This window comes from Leopardus geoffroyi, chromosome A3 (genome assembly GCF_018350155.1).
Source record: "Leopardus geoffroyi isolate Oge1 chromosome A3, O.geoffroyi_Oge1_pat1.0, whole genome shotgun sequence".
Classification (NCBI taxonomy): domain Eukaryota; kingdom Metazoa; phylum Chordata; class Mammalia; order Carnivora; family Felidae; genus Leopardus; species Leopardus geoffroyi.
Window position 1 is genome coordinate 82,952,946 of NC_059336.1, and position 20,602 is coordinate 82,973,547.

Sequence of the window (20,602 nt, forward strand, 5' to 3'; positions counted from 1 at the left end):
GGACTAAGCTCATCTCTAGGAAAGTCACGATCCCCAAAGGCACTGTGCATACACCATCCCAGACCAAAAATTGCTACCTACCCAACGATTTCCTACAGTGAGTAACTTGGCATATGGAAACTCTTGTGTAAACTGAAGAGGCTGGATAAACATAAGGTGATATGACACAATGGCACTTTTTCTTGTGTGTTTGCATATACAGGATTAACTCTTAACACTGAAAGTCAATTCTTTTCTCAAAAGGTAATTAATTTCACACCTATGTTCACTGCAGCATTATTCACAACAGCCAAGAGGCAGAAATAACCTAAATGTCCATCAAGGGATGAATGGATAAAAAAATGTAGTATATAGACATAAATTATTTTTCAGATTAAAAAAAAGAAATCTTGCCATTTGCTACAACATGGTTGAACCATGAGGGCATCATACTAAGGGAAATCAAGCCAGTCACAAAAATATAAATACTGTCTGATTCCACTTTCTAAAGTAGTCAAACTCATAGAAACAGAAAGTAGAATGGGGACTGTTGAGGTCTAGGATAAGAGAGGAATGGGGAGTCGTTTAATGGGTGTAGTTTCAGTTTTGCAGGATGAGAAAGTTCTGGAGATTGGCTGCGCAACAAAGTGCATAATTAACACAAATGTACCGTATACTAAAAATGGCTAAGATGGTCAGTTTTATTTATTTGGCCTTTAAAAACATTATTTATTTATTTATTTGGCCATTTAAAAAAAAAAAAGACAACTAATTTGAGAAACAAAAAGGGGACACTCGAAATAAGTATACTCAGGAAGGACCCCAAATGCAGGAATTTGGGGCTTTGGCTGAGGAACATTTCTGTAGTCCTTAAGAAGTAAGGACTTAAGAAGTATGTCCTTAAGAAGTAAGGACATTAACACTTAAAAATAAAAAGAAAACAGGGGCGCCTGGCTGGTTCAGTTAGTGGAGCATGCGACTCTTGCTCTCGGGGTTGTAAATTCGAGCCCCCCATTGGGTGTAGAGATTACTTAAAAATCTTTAAAACAAAACAAACAACCCACAAAATTCTCCCCTAATTATCAAGACAGCATATGTCCATTGTGCAAACTATATACATCGCTAAAGACCTTCTCAAGGTAACTATAAAAGGAAAATCTTACGCCTCAAATATAAATGTAAATGTGGCCTATGCTTTTTTCTTTTGTATACATATGAAAAACACAAACCTTTCCTTTGTAATTGGTTTCACTGATAAAAATGGCTTTTCTTACAAAATCACCTCAAAGAACAGGAGAAAGTTAAATGTAATAGACTTTCCCCTAATTGTTAGCTCTAACAAACTCCCCTCATCCTTGCTCAATTAGATTTGAATAGAATGCGTATCATGTTTACAACAGAAGTGACAGAATCCCCACAAAATATTTTATACTGTGAGTCCCTTTTCCTCTGTTCAAAACCTTAACCTCTGTTTCAAAGATTACTAAAACACACACACACACACACACACACACACACACACACACACACACAATATCACAATCACAAAGATTCTCTAATGGTTCCATTTCTTCAACATGGGGGTTAGTGATGTTTTTTAATATTTCTCAAAACAGAAAAAAGGGGCTGTTTTATTTTTCTTTGGAACAAGTTCCTGCCAGATTTTGCACATTGCAGCTCTTTGGTGATGTGATGAGAACACACGCCCACCCACAGCCACGAATTCTGCTCTTCACCCTTCCCAAGCAGCCCTTATGACACATGCTGTCTGCGCTCCGTTTCACGGAATTCAAGAGGCCCAGTCAAACAGCAGGCCTCATGGGGCAACGGCAAGGGCAGGCAACCCATCTCTTTCATTGGATGGGTACAAGGAACATGTGTTTAAAAGAAAACCACAAAAAAGCCAAACCCAGCTTGGACACCTCCAATCTGAAAAATCTTTGCATCTGCATGACTTAATAACACTGAAAGCCGAAAGTCATCTCTTGGGTTGAAATCTGGAAAGAGAAAGCTGGATTGCTTCGACTCCGAGCATGCTGAGCTCTAAATGAAGACAATGTAGCTAACTCCCCGTGCTGCTCTCAGAGTGCACAGCAAGGAAGGTAGAGTTGTTGTCACGTAAGCCAAAAGCTCTTTCAGGAAAGGCTGAAGTGCCAGCCTGGTCTCAAGCATCTGCTTTCTCTATGGAGATCATTAATTACAAAGAAATGCTGGTGATTAAGAATCCAGCTGGGAACGGGCATGGCTTCTGTAACTGCCCCACAGTACCCGAAAGACAACCTGGGCACAGATGTCAATGCAAATGAGCTGTCAGCAAACATACTTGGAAGAATGCTCAGGACTAATAAAAGTTGATGCTGATTTGCTAACAGAGTGGTCATTCACTCCATTTATGTGTCCTTAAGAGTGGGGTTTATGTCCTACGAAGGCTGGTCCTTGCGTGTCTCTGGCTTTTCTGAGATACAACAGGAAAGTTGTTATTTCTAGATAATGACACGAGATTTATCTACAAGTGCTAGTAATCCCACCCACTACGTAGGCAGACTGACCATAAACCCCGGATGTGGGGAGGGCAGTTTAACAGAAGATCAGTGGGAAATGGACACCAGGCAATGGACAGGTTCAGCTCTCCCCCCGGGGGCCATAGTTATTGCCACTCATCCATAAATCATCCACTTGTACAGCAAGAAAAGATCATAAACTCACTCAACAGGTCTCTTGAAATACAAGTATTTTTAAATGTTGATAGATAATCTACAGTGATTTTATTTTATTTTATTTTTTAGTATTCTCTATACCCAACATGGGGCTCGAACTCACATCACCTAGATCAAGAGTCCCATGCTCTTCTGAGTGAACCAGCCAGGCGCCCCAACCTATAGTGATTTTAAATAAATCTGTTTTTATTAAATGGTCACTGAAGTCATTATAGTTTTGAGTCATTAAATATAATTTTAATAGATGCTAAACAGGGAGGGGTCTCCAACTCTCAAAGACAGGGAAAAACGGTCCTTGATGTTTTCTAATCTGTTCCAATACAATATCCTGAACGCTCTAAGCTTTGAGGATTCAAATGCGCTCCCTGACTGCCATTCCTCTCAAGGAAGAAAGCAAAAAAAATAAGTAAATAAATAAGTCATTTGTCCGAGGTTGTCACTCTATTTGGCTCAAAAAAGAAGGCCACCAAAACTATCGAATGAATTTATTAGGGCAGCTCTTTCTCGATACCCATCCAAGAAGAGTTAAGATTTTGAAAGACCAAAAGGGAATAGCTGAAAGTTGCTTCTACATGGAGCAATTAATGGCTCCAGATTATAGGCTCCAGTAGATGTATGAATAAAAGAAAGCCCAAGAGGAATCTATTGCCACTAATGATGAATCCCCACCGAAGAGGGAATGAAATCAAGGACAGGGCTGGGCCCAGATCACAGGCATTTTTTTTATTTAACACTACCCAGCACATAGCTCTGAACATAGGCAGCATCTCACTCAATACCTACTGATCACTTCCAAGTTGAATGACAGGAGATCCTTGGTACTGGCCATGGCTCTGGATTCCTTTTCTTTTAAAAAAAAAATTTTTTTTTAACGTTTTTTTATTTATTTTTTGAGACAGGGAGAGACAGAGCATGAACGGGGCGGGGGGGGGGGGGGGGATCAGAGAGAGGGAGACACAGAATGTGAAACAGGCTCCGGGCTCTGAGCTGTCAGCACAGAGCCCGAAGTGGGGCTCGAACTCACGGACCGTGAGATCATGACCTGAGCCGAAGTCGGCCGCTTAACCGACTGAGCCACCCTGGATTCCTTTTCCCTCAAAAAGGCAAAGAAGGAATCTAAAGACAGCTCATGGTGCCTAGCAGCACAGGGGCCTCTGGGAGCAGCGGCCACATCCCTAGGGGGGATTGTCATTGCCGAATCAGTCATCAAGATGCCCTGAACAAAAGTCACGCTGCCCTAAAATTATTTGGAAAGGACCTGGGTTAGTCTCAACTACACAAATCACAGGGAAAGCAAGACATTTTCACTGAAAACGCCATACATCAAGAACTTTCGATGAAATGTGTTTATATGCCTGCCTGGAACCATTTTCTGTAGCACTTAAGGGGAAAAAATGGTATAATGGAACCTAAGATTTCAGTGAAATCAGAGCAAATAACCTATGCTGCCTTTAATTCATATTTTGAAATCACAGTATTCTTCTGATGACTTTTGACAAAGTGAAACTTGAACTGATGGCACCCGGCAAAGCAGCAAAAGGGGACATCATCTACTAGAAGGTCACAAAATTCAGGTTTTAGTTCAGGCTAACATTTTCAAAGTAGTTTTTCTCCTAAAACTTAAAAAAAAAAAAAAACAGTTAATGAGAAGGAATAAAAAGAAGGTTTACTTTGAAACTGAAGTATTTTTTTAATACCACCAAATGCTATTATTAAATATGCGCTATATATGCATGTATACACATACACATATAAAAATAAGCACTACAGATGTGGGCAGGAAAATTCTTAGCAAAACCCCCACATATTTCAAATACTGTTCCTCTTCATTATTGTCCTCTACCATAATTAGCATGTTACAGCATAACAGGTGGCTTTCATTTATAGAATGCAAAATTAATGAAATTTGGAGATGGTCCTGTCTCCAAAAACAAACTGGCCATCCTAAAAAAAAAAAGTGCACCTCTTAATCTACAGAACAGAAACAAACAAACTCCCTTCAGGCTGGCTTTCCGTATTATCTGCATTTCTGAATGTATTTAAATAGGCCAAATTAATACATTTACGGACAGTTTAGAATACATGTACCTCAAGGAACAGAAGTCATTATTATGGGCTTTACAAGAAAGGGGAAGAGAGACAAAGACTGCCTACTTTTCCAGCTCGGTAAGCCTTGATCTGTTTAATGTTCTGAGTGATGACAGAAATTACCCCATCGACAAGGCTGCTCCACAAATACTAAACCTTAGGCAAATTTGTGCACAGTTGTGTTTTAAGTCCCGACCCAGCCATTCTGGACAGACCCACCAGAAAAGCAGAAATAGCACTACTATAAACTAACTATATCATCTGTCCCTAACAAGTAGGACACAAATAATATTTTTTAAAAATATGAGGAGACACTGAATGGACTGTCAACACACAGAGGAATGTTTAATATACTCAAATAAACAAGATCTGTGCCTTAACGAGTCGGGCATGGTTTAAATTTAGTGAGTGAAGAAAGAGAGAAGGTCAGACAGGCAACACAGCTTCCCAATTATGCAGAACAATCCTTCAGATCATGTGAAAGCTATAATTAAATGTTGTTACCAAACCCCCACTACCCTTTCTCCCACCTAGTAAAGTTAATGCATGAATTCAGTATGAGCAAATTATGATTTGCAAAAATTAGACATATTCCCTCTGTAGGGGGAATAAAGCTTTCTTGCATTAAGTCAAGTATCTTGGGGGTAAGAAAAAGCATAGTACTGAAAATAAATCCAACATAATAGACACAATAGTTACTATTAGACCACATCCTTTAGCTCACCTTTGCTTTTTCTTTCCTTTTTAAAATTTATTTATTAAAGTTGTAAACCATCCACCCAAAAGGTATATCACCTCTGCAAGCCGTTTCCTGGGCAGCATCTTTTAAACTCAGGGCTGAATATCTAAGGAGAAATTTGTTTTCAGAGAGGGAGATGAGTGGACAAGAGCTCTGTGTCCATCCAAAGACCAGTGGTAACGTCTCTGTCTTTGCATGTGAATACACACACACACACACACACACACACACACACACACCCTTCAGTTCCTTCCAATTAGAATAATTTTCCCCCTTAAAAAATGTCAAATTATCGGAAAGGTTAGGCAGAAAAGAACAAGGAGAAAATAAAGTTCATGTAAACAGTAAGCACATACCTGCCGGGTGATGCCATTTCCTCTACATTGTAGAGCCCAAGTGCTGGATATTAGCATTATTGCTACTATAAAGCTTCCGATAAAAATGGATTGTCTCTTGCGGACCTGAGAACCAGCTGGCTGCCTGAAAAGTGGTTTCCCCCATATATGATTCAGTCTCCTTGACAAATATACTGCATCGTACTGGATGAGTCATCCGAGGGTTAGTCCGCATTTTATAGGCCTGTTGTGTCATTACTCACATTCAACATCCTGCTTCTCAAAAGTGGAAGCTGGAAGCCTGACAGCTGACAGATGCTTTTTCCAATTAAAATACTGTTTAAAAAAATTCCTGTAAGTTATGATTATCAATCATTGATGATACTGTGAAATGCCCAGGAAGCAAATGGCACAGCTCAATACCTGCGATTACAGACGTAGAACCACAAGTGCAAATTGCTTACCCGCCCCATCTCCAATCCAAATAATTTTGTTCACAGCTAAGAGCAAGGATCCCCTTCTTTTAAGATATCCATAAATTAGTATTGGCATGGACTCTGTTGATTCTCACGTTGCAAGGTGACTTAGTCGCAGGAGCTCTATAAAAACTAGATGTCAAAATTTTGGTCCTGGTTAATTTTGCCAAGTGGGAGAATGGCACTGGAAATGTCTACTTCTTAGAGAAAACATCGTAGGGATGAAATGATGTGATATCTGGGATTTGTTATGAGTATTTTAGCCAAAAAGGGGAGGGTAATGAAATGTGATAAAATCTTGATCATTGCTGCATCTGTAGTAAGTAATATAGGGACTGACTTTATTATTCTCTGTTCTTTTGAGTATCTAAAAACTTTTGTCATAAAATGTTTTAACAACTAAAGAAATTTTTTTTTCTCTCCCTATGGTCTAATGTGTATCCAGACAAGGCACTTTTCCAGTTAGGTGTGAACATACTATATGTGTGAATGGTGCCCATTCACACAGAGTGCAACCAGTGACCATGGGCGTGGGAGCTTCCAGGATGAAGGTAGGACACGCGAGTCCAAAGGCCACTGTGAGGGCTGCATCCACCCGCTGAACAAATGCCTGGTGCTCTCTCCTCCACCAAGACTATCTGGTGGTGTTCCTTATGCTTCCTTTGGGGACACAAGCTCCAGCCTCATTCGTGAGCTCGGTGTTGACACTGAGGTGACTACTTCGAGCCTCCTTATATGGTTTTGGAAATACTCCATGAGAGGTTACATTACATCACATCCACAGTCCCCTTACACCAACACATCTCTTTGTAAGGTAGCAGTGTTCGCTTGACTCACTTTATGTGCAAACTGGGCTATACTTAAACCATCTGAAGGAGGAAGACAGCTTTGATTTCATGGCTGGAAAAAAAAAAAACAGATATGGAAGCGCCAATGTATGTTAAATAAAAGCACTACTGAAACTAGATGTCATTTAAGAAATCGTCCTTGTTGATATGTTCTGAAAGTGTGACAAGTCGCCACGGGACACTTAAAATATAGAGGTCCTATGAAACCCTAGGACCTCTTGACTCCTCCCTTTAGTTCTGAAACTAAAGGACAGGAGAGTGTCTGGTCCAGGCTCCCATCTCAGCTAACAGCCAAGGCCAGTCCTCAAAGAACACTGCCCAAGTGGACTAAAAACATGCAGCAAGTGGTTGTGATGGTCCCCATACACATCAAGTGACAACCTCACAAATCCGAACTGTGTGTGGGTCTGAACTGAAGCCTAAGGAATATCAAAATGTTCCCTTGCAATTTAATGAAAACCTTTCACACACTGGCAAAGCATGATTTGCCTTCATGCAACAGGTAGAAATGGGGGGAATTAATAAGTTTCTGTAAGTATTTTCAAGAAATGAATGTATAGTTCATTAAAGAACTTGTAACTGAAATTTAACTAAAAACACAAAAGTAATGGCAATAATAATGTGTACACGTACACACACACACACACACACACACACAGAATGAGAAAATACCAATTACGGTAAAATGTTAACAAATGGGGAATTGGATTAGGAGAGTCCCTCATACTACTCTTACAACTCTTCTGTGAGGATGAAATACTTCAAAATAAAGTCAAACACATACACAAAAAGAAAGAGAATATATGACCCCTGTTTAAAAAAAATCTTGGACTGTAAAGGAAATTTACCAAAATGTAATAAACATTAGGAAATGCCTCTGGGTTAAGATTTCTCAAAGGGTGTTCCTTGTAAACAATTTTATAAGAGGATCCAAAAACAAAACAAAACAACCAAACAAACATTTTGAGAACACTACATACTATATCCTCGAGAATACTGTTTGTTTAGTCTTGCATTTCATAACTTATTTGACCACAGGAACCCCTTCCCCCATTACCATCCCTTTAACCTGAAGAAAGCACTTTGGGAAACACTGCTGTAGGTGATGCGATATGGGATACGGGATTCCCTCCCACCCCCAATCTTTTCACTCTAAGCTTTCTTCAGAACACACCTTACTTATTGTAACAACAAAAGACATCCCAACTTGGTTTCTGCCATCTTTTTTTTTTTTTTTAAGTTTATTTATTTATTTTGAGAGAAAGAGAGAGAGAGAGTGAGTGCACAGTGTGAGCCAGAGAGGGGCAAAGAGAGAGGAAGAGAGAAAATCCCAAGCAGATTCTGCACTGTCAGAGTGGGGGCTGATGCAGGGCTCCAACTCAGGAACCCAGGAAGTGAGATTATGACCCGACCTGAAACCAAGAGTACGACTAAGTCACCCAGGTGCCCCGCTTTCTGTCATCTTTAATGAACATTTCTATTTGGTCAACTTGCACGTAAATGACCATCACCGGTCAGAAACAACTTGCAGGATGCGATATCCAGTCTCCCCCGACCACATTAGCTCGGCATACCTCCGCTGGTAACCGAGGAGCCTGCCCCCATGTGTACAGAGGGCTGACAGCTCATGTCAGTGTTGGCGTTAAGAGGCAAATGGACCCAGGTGAGGCCGTCCCAAGGGGCAGTAGCTTGCTCCAGGCCCAGCTCCATCTCTACATTTTCAGAGCACTAGATCTTGGAACCTCAAAACCAGTGTGGATGCCACTGGCGTGAGATCCCCAGGCCTACTCATCTCCCACGACCCTTGGGTATTACAAAGCAAAACTAGCCAGGAAGCATAGCAGAACTTGCCTTCCAATTCATTATAACTTGTTAATGGACTCCTTTAAAATTTTTGCCATGTATTAATTTATACAAGAGTTTTTAGCAATAATCTGTTTGCATGTTTTGGGCTTTTAGGGGAAGATGAGGAGAGGCCAGAGACCAAATACTGGCTAATGGCAAGATCTAAAGGCAAATATGGATATCATGATGTTATCTAAGGCTGTCCTGTGCAGTGGTAAAAGAGCATGAAACTGGAGTCAAGCTAACTTAGTTCAAAATCCAGCCTGGCCCTTACTTATGTTATTTACCTTCTCTAAGCCTCTGCACTTCCTTGTCGGTAAAATGGGTAGAATATTATTAATGACTTCACAGAATTGTTCTGAATGGGATAAATGTGATCACTCACAACAAGTACTTAGCATAAGTCCTGGCCACATACAGACTACTCATTAATTTATGCAAACAACAATGAAGAGGATGTTTGTAAGTTTTATAATTTAGACTGGCAAGAGTGGGCAAATTATGACCAGCCACCACACTGGTCTGTTTACGTATTGTCTACGGCTGCTTTACAGCCACAAAGGCACAGCTCAACAGTTTTGACAGAAACCTCATGGTCCCCAAGGCCAAAAATATTTACTAACTAGACCTTCCAAGAAATTTGCCAACCTTGGTGATCAACAGTTGAGTGGATAAAGAAATCACTGGGTTTTTCCCTATAGAAGTTTTGGTCACTGGTCCTTTATTGTTTAATATGTCTCAACTTAGAAACCAGACACACAAGTGTATTTAGGGTGATTTGGTCCACATGAGCTGAGCTCATGCTCTCTCCTTGCACTGGAAAACACATACCACAGTGTTCTGTCTCGTGTTTGGAGGGGAAATCTGGAGGGCCTGAGGCTGCCTGTTGGGTCTTTTCCACCTCCACTCCTTCCCGAATGGCCCACTCAGAGGATGACCTCCCTCTTTCAGAGTCCAGCTGATGTGTGTGAGCCCACAGCCATGCCTCCCCTCCCCCAAGTCACATCTGTACATTATGTCAAAACCACATGTGTCCCCAGAGCTTGAAGCAAGAGGTGAAAGATGATCTGAAAGAGGCATTCAGGAAAGTGAGCAAACAGAAATGAAGGATGCTTTCAAGAAGGCTGGACAGCCACGGGCAGGATTAATACAACTCAAGGGGCCTTCAGAAATGAGGGCTGCCATAACATCATCATCGCCGACAAGAACCCAGTAAAGAGACTGAGGGCCAACCCAGAAAAATGAAGAACACGCCTTACTCAGATGCAGGTCCCAAGACACGTCCCTGCATCCAAGAATGCCGCCTATGTTCTTTGGCAAGAAAACTTGTTTATTTGGGGAAAATGAGCCCATTGCATTAATGGATAAGGCAGGTGAGGGGAGTCCTGGGGACTGGTCTCCGGGAGAGGAAATTTGAACAAAAGAAACCATTCTAGCTACATTCAGTTAGCTTTCTTACAAAAAAATTCTTAGCCAGCTGTTCCGACAGAGATGAAATCTGAGGTATATCCAGATACACAGGCTCTCTGGTGGCCACTTGTTGTTGCCTTACTGGCAAATATCAACTTGTTTACAAAGTCAATCCAATAGAAAATTGCATATGTTAAATACCAAAGTGAATTTGGCATTCACAGCTGGGGCTGTTCAAGAAAGGGAAGGGGTAATGGGTAAGGGTCATTAAGGAATCTACTCCTGAAATCATTGTTCCACTATATGCTAACTTGGATGTAAATTTAAAAATATATAAATTTAAAAAAAAGGGGGGGGGGTCAGATAATTTTTTTAACTTTTTTTTTTTTAACGTTTATTTATTCTTGACAGACAGAGCATGAGTGGGGGAGGGTCAGAGAGGGAGACACAGAATCAGAAGCAGGCTCCAGGCTCTAAGCACTCAGCACAGAGCCTGACACAGGGCTCGAACCATGAACTGTGAGATCATGACCTGAGTCGAAGTCGAACACTTAACGGACTGGGCCACCTAGGCGCCCCAGATCATTTCTATTGTTACCTGAGAGCAGGATTTCAGAGATGTATGCACAGTGACAAATCTTACTTGAGACCAAGCCAGTTTTCAGCCATGTTCCTTAAAATGTAACTGGCTGGCACAGGGGTAAAATAAGGCTCTTTCCAAAGCTCACGGTTACTGTGGGGATGTTCAGCTTGGTTAGAGCCAGAAAACCTGCACTGATAACATGCACATGAGCTATTATGCTAAGCAATTTTTTTTTTTCTTTTTTTAAGATAAGAGACTCTATGAAGTGAGGACCTTTCAGTGCTAGGCTTGTGTACCTGGCAAGATTTCTTTAAAGAAAACTCAATGGAACTCACATTCACCCAGTGCCCACTTGGTGTGGGGTATTCCATATGGTTATATCAACACACCCACAAATTTTGTGCCTGGCCTGTGTGGAGGAAAAACAGGGGAGCTGAACTACTAGGTCAATTTACTCTAGAGAGTCTGAATTTCTCCAGCATAAGATGTTACACAAACAGGGCAAACTGATAAAAGTGGAAGAAGGAATCCAAACTGGATCAGAAACATGGGGAAGTTACTCTGGCAAATTAGGGAAGGAGCCAAGGGCTTGATGAGCAAGGATTCCAGGGCCTTCAGAAATGAGGGCTGCCATAACATCATCATTGCCCACAAGAACCCAGTAAAGAGACTGAGGGCCAACCCAGAAAAATGAAGAACTCGTCTTCCTTGTTAGCCCTTCAGGCTTGGAGAGCAAACAGGGCAAGAGGGCCTGGCCTCAGACACATGGGCTGCAGAGAGAAACCAAACCTAGATCTGGGGTGGAATTTTAAGCTCAAGGGTGGGAGGGGGCGGAGAGAAAATAGGGAGTGTTCAATGGGTGACCAGTTAGTGTATTTAACGTCTGCCACGCTGAAGGGTAAGGTCTATGTGTGAAATCTGCTTAAGGGTTGGATAGCTTCACTCCTCGAGTGATCCTCGCACCATGAGGATCACTGCACAGACTGAGTGTGCCGAACCCAAATCTGCCACCAGCCTGGCCCAGTCCACTCTGTTGTTTCCCTAACTTCAGGCCACAATTAGGTCGGAAGCTGCTGAAAGGCTGTGTAATCTAGGAGCGGTCTTAAATCTACCACTTACCGTGATGTTGGCTACAAAAAACTTATCTAAGACAGCGGTAGCGTCCTCGCTAAGCAAACCTTCCATGTGGAAGCCACCTCGTCAGATGGCTATACAGCTGTTAAGTTGTAGAAATGGAAGTCTCTTCTGAGAACACTCAACGATCCTCTGTAATTGTTCACCTACGTAAATAGCACACATAACTGGAGGTAGAAACCCTGCAAATTCACTCTGTTGGGAGGCAATAGCTTGGGCCTGGCTTCACCACTAGTTCTGTGCCTTTGGGCACAGCTGCTTTTCTTGCTGCCTCAATTTCCCTCGCCTGGAAAATGTAGGGCTTAAACTGGCCCAGGCCTCGAACCTCCAGAATTCTACAAGGCATAGATTGGTAACACCTACATGAGAAAACCTACGAATACAAGTAAGTGGACAGGGAACAGAGAGGAGTGGAAAGAAAGCTGGCAGTGCTGGCAGATCAAGACCAACGGACTGGGGGTAAAGCTACGTTCTGACCCTGGATCTAAGAGGCCAGCCTAAACTAACACACCAGTTTAAAAGGATGCGGATCTCACCCCATAGCTAGAACTGTCTTTTCTTTACAAACAACATTGGTCAACAATGGCAGCTAATGTCAACATTGGCTATGGCTTTATCATATGCAAGCAATGAGCCTTGCAATTTCACAGGGCTTTTATCCTAAACAGAGACCAGAGATAGGAAATGGAGTCTCTTCTCTGTCTTCATGGCAAGCAATGCCACAATTACAGCATTTTGTTGTGACTTGCACGTCCCCTTTGCTTTTGGACCTGAGACTCTCAAAAAAAGATGGTCTTCTTTTTCACTTTTGTAGCTCAGTGGCTGACAAACGGTAAACCCTTGGTAGACCTGAGTCTCCTTCATTTCATTCAACAAACATAGATTAACCTTTATTGGCTTAAATAGGGGGTGGAGATGAAAATTATACAGAGGGAGGAAATAACAGGAAGGTGGTAGCAAACTTTTGTAATGTGTATTATTCTTCATGATAAAACGTACTAAGTTCACTGTAGAATAGTGAGAAAATGCAAAGGAAAACATTCACCTGAAATGACACATAAGTGGTAGAATTTAAGAGCATTTCAGGTATCCACACTTATGTGATGCATATTTGCTAGTTTAATGTATTCTTTCTGTCTGAACCCCATTAAAAAATAATTGGAAAATATTTCCCTATTTTTCTATTTGTTCATTTCTGATAAAAACAAAAGGTAGATAAGGCTTAACAAGATTTTTTTAGTTCTTTAATTCAACACTGCAGGGGGGCAAATAAATAATTTCACATCTTATGGACAGGTTTCACATCTTATGGACATTAGATATTAACTAAATAACTAGAAGAGCAGCCTAGAATCCTAAAATTAACCGTAGGAGATAGCTAATTCTAGACTAATCACAGTTGACATATGAGGAAACTATTTCTTGTTCAATTTTAGTTGTAGGAGCCAGAACGGGGCTCACAACTTTTGACTCTGAGTCTACATTACTGACCTAGCTAAAACCAAAATCATCCCTCAATTCTGTCACACTGTTAACTTTTGGTTTCTGAAAGGCTAATCAGAGATGATTCCAGAGCAAGAGAAGTAGATGACAGTGCCCAGAGTACTTACCTGCTCTAGAATTCCCAGGTTGCCCGGTTAAATAAATCATCAAAAGGGAAGCCAAAGCTACTGATTACTCTAAAAAATTGTTTCTGACTTTGCCATACACAGTTTAGTTATATCAGAAATTTAAAAACTGGACCAATGAATCAGAGTTAGGGCTCGCTAGTCAACAGAGAACAAGCTACCAAATAAGGCTTACAGATCACTGACTTCAGCACCACTTTCCTCCCCATGGTTCACCTGAATTCTACATAGGGAAGGCACAGCTGGTGAGCATCCACCTTGTTTCAAGGCTCTTCCCCTCTCAGGAACCCCCAAGGGTGGTCATAATAAAACCTGCTGAGAGAGGAGAGGAAAGGGGAGAATCCGCAGTATCTCACCAAGTGCTCTCTGTGGTAGTTAAGAAGTGCCTTACAGAGGAACCTCATATACACATAGTTAACTTTCCAAACTCAGCAAGAGAACAGAAGCCAGAGTCTGAGTACATTTAAAGAGAGATGAGGCTCTTCCTCTCCAAGAACATGTACCCCGGAGTTGGTCAAGATTTGGGGACCATGTGCTTCTTTTGGTCTGTTGCTACCCTTGATAGGACCCTGGCATTTAAAGATGAAGTACACATTCATCTTTCAACATGGACTGAGAATGCTAGCCAGCTACCTCATTTAGTGCTCCATCACAGAAACAGTGATCCTTCCCAAGACTGGAGGAAGAGGTGAAAAGCTGTGTGCTGGCCTCCTATAGAACTGTCAAGGGTAATTATGACCACATGCAATTTTCATCGTGTGTACAACTGTACTCAAAAGAGGAAGAGGCATGTAGGTGAGGTAACAAGTCCTTGATCAAACCTCAACCCGATTAGTACTCATCTCTAGAACAGTATTCACTGCAGTACTCATTTAAGGAAGAAAAGGAGCCAAACAGGGCTTATCCACTCTCTACACTTAGTTGCCAGTTACAAGGACGGCTTTCAAGTTTTATTAAGTAAGTATCAGATGGCTAAAACAGAACAGTGAGGAGAATGGACAATGAATGCGGGCCCCACCTAGTTTATAGATGCAAAATCAAAGAGTAAGCCCCAAATGTACAAACTGGAATAAAACATAAAAGGTACATTTGTGGCAGAGCCAAGAATAGGTCCTGAGTGTCCTTGAATTTCATCTTTCAAAACACTTTTAAACAAAGTTCACTCCTAAATGTTCTTTGCTTCAAGTCTCCCCAAAGATTCTCTCCACCCCTCTTTCTCCCCTCAAGAGGGAGAAAATTGTGCCATGGATTTCATTTGTTTGTTTCCTGTGAGCCCTGGAGGAACTGTTCCTAATACTAAGAATGTGCCAAATGTGAAGAGCAAGTCTTAACATTAGAACATTCCTAGCTACCAGGGTGGGACCAGTTCAGCTCAAAAGGATTTTGCTGCCACTCAGTAGAAGCTGAAAATAAATACAAACACACAGACAATATGGCGCATGGGATGCCAAGGGAGAAGCAAAAGACTGCATAGACAGACGAGAAATGGGAAGGGAAGCCATCTTAATCTCTCCACCCCTGCCTGCAGCTTCTCCCATGACACCTCCTCTTCCTAAAAGGGCAACTTACTGTGCTGGCAGACATAGGCAGCCCAACTTCCCTGTCTTCTCTGGATAATCTTTAGATGTCAGCTCAGTTTATATTTCAGGATGAGGAAGGGGGAAAGCTCATGGGCTTCAAAAGAAGCAGATATTTATAATGTTATTGAACAAGGTATCATGGGAAAAATATGGCACCATTCCATGGGCTGGTCATAGCCTCATTGATCCATTTCAGAACACAACAGGTTCTGAGGTCTTTAAGTACAGATAAGGAGGGATCAGAAGCTTGCAGAAGATTAGCTGGAGCATGACAGGCCATCAATTTATCCGCATGATATAGGTACAGATGTATTTATTCTTATATTTAGTTCATTGTCCTGCATAGGTTACACATTCATGATTCATAAATCAAAATATAAAAAGGTATACTCTCACCACCTCCCATCTGCCCTGTTCCCTTTCCCACCCAACAGGCCAATAGTAACCACCTTTTAAAAGATTTTTGTGTATCCTTCCAGGGTTTATGCAAATATATTATTCCCATGTTCTGGACCTTGCTTCTTATCTCTTGGGGATCTTTCCATATGGGAACCCAGAACAGATTCATCCCCTTTTTGCATCAGTACAACATTTCACTATACAGGCATACCGTGATTTACTTAACAAGTCCCTTATTAAAGAACATTTAGGTTTTTCTGAACCTTTTGCTATTGAAAACAGTCCTGTGAGGAACAACTTTGCAGATCAGGGTTGCCTTTATATATTAGGATGCTTGTCCACTGCTCTTTAACTAACCTGGTCATGATATAGAGAAAGAAGGAATAAAAACCTTGCAACTGCAAATCCACCTGAAATTAAGACAAAGCCCTTCTAAAGCAAAAGAATATGGTTAGGGAAAGAGAAGATGAGATTCTGATTTGACACGATGCATATGGAGTAGGCACACAAAGACATATTTGTGGAAGGAACCGGAGTTCAATTATTTAGGTTGCCCATTCTCCACCCTGATCTTTCTCCTGCTCACTCCCCCACAAAGGCTTGCCACCCATTCATCCCAGGGGCCATCCAGTCATCTGCCTCTTTAAGAAATTCTGACAGCATTCTAGCTAACAGAGGAGAGACAATGTGCCAAAGTGGTGACCGGTAAGGTGTTGGTCTTTCTGTCCCCGGAGGGCAGAAAATAACCCTCTCCTCCCCTGGTCATCATCTGGACCTGAACCCAGACATCTAGCTGGAGGCAAAGGCTCACAGAGCCATCTACACCTTAGGGAACGAGGGCTTAGCTACTGCCTGGTCCCTGAGTCAGAGCACAAGTCCCGGGTGGATCCCCAGAGATAACCAGCGAGGCAGGACCCCTCAGCAAAGCCCAGAGAGGAGCCCAAGAGGCAGTTACAGCCCTTCCCAGCCACCGCCTTTAGCAAAGGAGCAGGAAATTCGAAACTGTCCACCGAGCTGACTCATACTCTCTTTCCACAAGCAGCCTAAGGTTCTATTCTAAGTTCACTGAAGGAAATACGCCTTCAGGCAGAAGCAGAGCAGCACAGAAGTGATTGGAACCAGCGCCTCAGTGAGCACTCAGTGAGTGACCTCTGTGACAGGTCAAGGTCTCACCAGAAGGGCTAAGGAAGGTAAAGAGCCAAGAGAGACCATCGTGTAAACATCCGATGCGCTGAATGCCATTTATACTTTTACCAGACCTGCATATGCATCATTACCTGTGTGCGTACACAGCGATGGTTTAATTACCCCAGGGTTAAAGTCAAACTACTAAAAATGAATTATACTTGTTTGGACCCTAATTGGAACAAACCAAATGTATAAATGCATTTTTGTGACAAATTGGGAGAAAAGTGAACATGGCTTTTAAAGACCTGTCGTTAATTTTCTTAGGTGTGATAATGGTATTATGGTTGTTTTTTTTTAAAGTCCTTATCTCTTGGAGACACACACTCAAGTATTTATGGATGAAACGATGTTGGGATTTACTGTAAAATACTCCAGCCCACCCCAGAATGTATGTGTGGTGATGCAAAGGAAACATGACTGACCGCTGGGTGATGCGTGCATGGGGATCCCTAATACTATTCTCTTTACCTTCGTGAATGTGTAAAACGTTTCATAAGAAAACAGGTTGTTATGGTAGCTATTCGCCACGGGGACCTCACTACTGACCAGAACAGGCAGTTCAACCCCTAGAGGTGACACCTTGGCCCGAGATGATTTGCAGAGGATAGAGTGAATGACTTCACCAACGCAAGTAAACTCAGGGAAGTAACTGTACCAGGAGACTGTTCATTCCATCACCCGAGGCACTGCTTCCCAAACTTGGCTGCGTACTGGAATCACCTGGGAGTTTTGCCTTTTTTTTTTTTTTTCGACGTTTATTTATTTTTGGGACAGAGAGAGACAAAGCATGAACGGGGGAGGGGCAGAGAGAGAGGGAGACACAGAATGGGAAACAGGCTCCAGGCTCTGAGCCATCAGCCCAGAGCCCGACGCGGGGCTCGAACTCACGGACCGCGAGATCGTGACCTGGCTGAAGTCCGACGCCCAACCGACTGCGCCACCCAGGCGCCCCTGCCTTTTTTTTTTTTTTAAACATTGGTGCCTAATTTAAATGGCTGGGGCACAGTATGGATTTCCAAATTTTTCAGAGTTCTCCAGGTAATTCTAATGTACAGCAAAAATTGAGAATCAGAGCTCCCGGAACCTAACAGGATGGTTCAAGCAAAGTCAGGATTCAGTGTGAGAGGCTAGTGGTGGCAGCACGCTCTCTGCTGGAGCCTGCCTGTGGCCCTGCTGGCCTAATTCTCCGTCTCACCAGGGCCCCCGAGTCAGGGATCCAAGCCAAGCTTCCTTGAATTATCAGCACAATCAAAGATGACGCTAGAACCACAGTAAAAACTAGGGGCTGGACAAAAATGAGAAAAACCTGAAGGTAGGACTCCTTTAAATCCAAATAAGAAATGACCTGTTATCAATATCAACAATGCAGTTCACATTGAGCATTCCATTAAGTGCCTGAGCATGAAGTGCCAGTGTGCATCCTGCCGAGGCCGCCTATGTCAGTGACAGGAAAGCTTTTTTTTTTTTTTTAAGAGGCCGAAAGGGTCTTAGGCAGCTTAATTTGTTAGAGGTGCTGAGCGTTGGAGCCTCAACAGCTGACCTTATTCAAAGAAGGGAAGAACTGGAAATTCTCTTAGGAATACAGGCCTCACCTCACAAAAGACTGGGGACATTTTCCTGCAGTAGGTAGCATATTCTGATATACAACTGTGGGCCACTGAGTGGCAATGGGGTTCATTCTAATGTCATTCTTTTTTTTTTTTTAATGTTTATTTATTTTTGAGAGAGAGAGAGAGAGAGAGAGAGAGAGAGACCGAGCATGAGCAGGGGAGAGGCACAGAGAGAGGAGACACAGAATCTGAAGCAGGCTCCAGGGTCTGAGCTGTCAGCACAGAGCCCAATGCGGGGCTCGAACTCACAAACTGTGAGATCATGACCTGAGCCGAAGTCTGACATTTAACCGACTGAGCCACCCAGGCGCCCCCATTCTAGTGTCGTTCTGAGCGCCTTGGAAGAGGTGGAGGGTTTGCATCTGTTGAGGCTCTTCATATACGTGACTCTTATGACCCTTTTCCACAACAGCCCTAAAATGGAGTTCCAATTTTACAAATGAAAGAAATGAGGCCTAGGCAATTCTAGTTATGACACCATAGTCATGACACCCAGCAATAGAGAGCAACACTGGAGCTCTACCAGGCAAATTCCAAAGCCCTATGCTCTTTCTACAACCAAGATAAACTTTAGGATATAATGAACACGGCAACTCTCATTTCCACCTGTTGGAAATAATCCAAAGGTTGCTTGGGGGCCCAGCCCTTCTAGATGAACCTATTAGTCATCATGAACCTGAAGATACAAAACCCTTGAACTTTCATCCATCATTTTCCACGGGGACACGCATTTTCCTCCACTCCCAGTGAGCCTCGGCTCAGTGGTGCTTTCTAGCCACTCAGTAGTCCATGCAATATAGAAGAAGAGGGCTTCCCCCATACCCAGCTTTAAAGTCCTGGCCAAGGACACCAACCTGAGGGCCTTCCCTTAACACATGCTCACACTTTCAGATCTGAATTCTGTGTATCACAAAGGGCAAACAGACCTGGGATGCAAGTCAACATCCAAAGCCAGGTTTTGGCCTCTACCCCTTTGATGCAGGGAACCTTCTGCCCCTGGCCCCGTTACCGGCTACACAAGCCCCAAATGCCAACTTCGCTGCGGGTGTTGCTTAACACAGTAGGTATGAAGTTGAATTTGTACTCCAAAAATATAATCTTACAGGTCTGAGTCAACACTGCCCCACTCACCCTCAAGCTTTTGCTCTGGAGCCTCTACTAGTGTTCCAAAGATGCTGGCCCAACTCTGGAACTGAAGCTGCCTGAAACCCTTCTTCTGGGGCTGCCTTCAAGCTAGTCTTATAATAAATGAGCCAACCATTACAATTGAAAACAAAACAGAAGAAACCCAATCCTTACTTTTTAGTTAAACACCAGTTTTTAACTTAGAGCAGATCTACCACCAAAGCTTATTCAACTTATTCACCAAACTTAGCTCTAATGAACTTCAGGCCATTTCCAAACTTAAAGTCTACTTTCACAATTTAAATACTTAATAGAATCATCGTCCCCCCCCACCCCCCGCCTCCCCATCTGAGAGTTCCAAAAAAGGAAAGGCTTCTCAAAATGTTTCAAGCAAATGGTTGGGAAATCAAGATATGCAGACTGCTTCCTGAGGTGAGGTCATAGCTTTGAAAGATACAATACTCAAGTACAAAGGTACATATTCAGGTACCAAGGTATAGATATTCTGATATGTTTGCCTTAGAACAAAAAACTCAGGCCACATGATCATATTTTCTGGTACATGTTGTATGGGCCTCTAACCCATCCTACAGCATTAAATGGCATTAATGAACATGGTAATGAAATGCTAGCTGACATTTAACTGATGTGCCAAGAAACTATACCTTTGTGCGTCCTCTTGAATGTGCACAGCAGTTATATGAGACAGGTACTGAGTATCTCCGTTTTCTAGTTAGGGACACTGCCACCCGGAGAACGAAGAACCCAACCCATGAAGCTATCAACAGGTAGAACAAACAGCCTGACTCCAAAGCACATAGCTCTTAGCCTCTTTGCTTATTTCCAAATGTCACCAAGTCAGCCAGCCAGCCATGGAGTTGCCCTTTCTGCACCAATACAAAGCCGCAAGTCACCCTG

At 42.4% G+C, this 20,602-nt stretch overlaps 1 protein-coding gene across 2 annotated transcripts in view; it reads right to left on the minus strand.

Moving 5' to 3' along the window:
* The window catches only part of SPRED2 (sprouty related EVH1 domain containing 2), a 115,010-nt gene that overhangs the window by 47,768 nt on the left and 46,640 nt on the right, over positions 1 to 20,602 (minus strand). Inside the window, exon 1 of one of the 2 annotated variants that reach the window (XM_045446263.1) lies at positions 5,880 to 6,107. The exons of the other annotated variant lie outside the window; for it this stretch is intronic. Within the exon in view, the coding sequence (XP_045302219.1) occupies positions 5,880 to 5,896 (17 nt within the window). The 5' untranslated portion in view covers positions 5,897 to 6,107. Of the gene's footprint in view, positions 1 to 5,879; positions 6,108 to 20,602 lie in introns of those variants that run through there. 2 annotated transcript variants of the gene reach the window in all.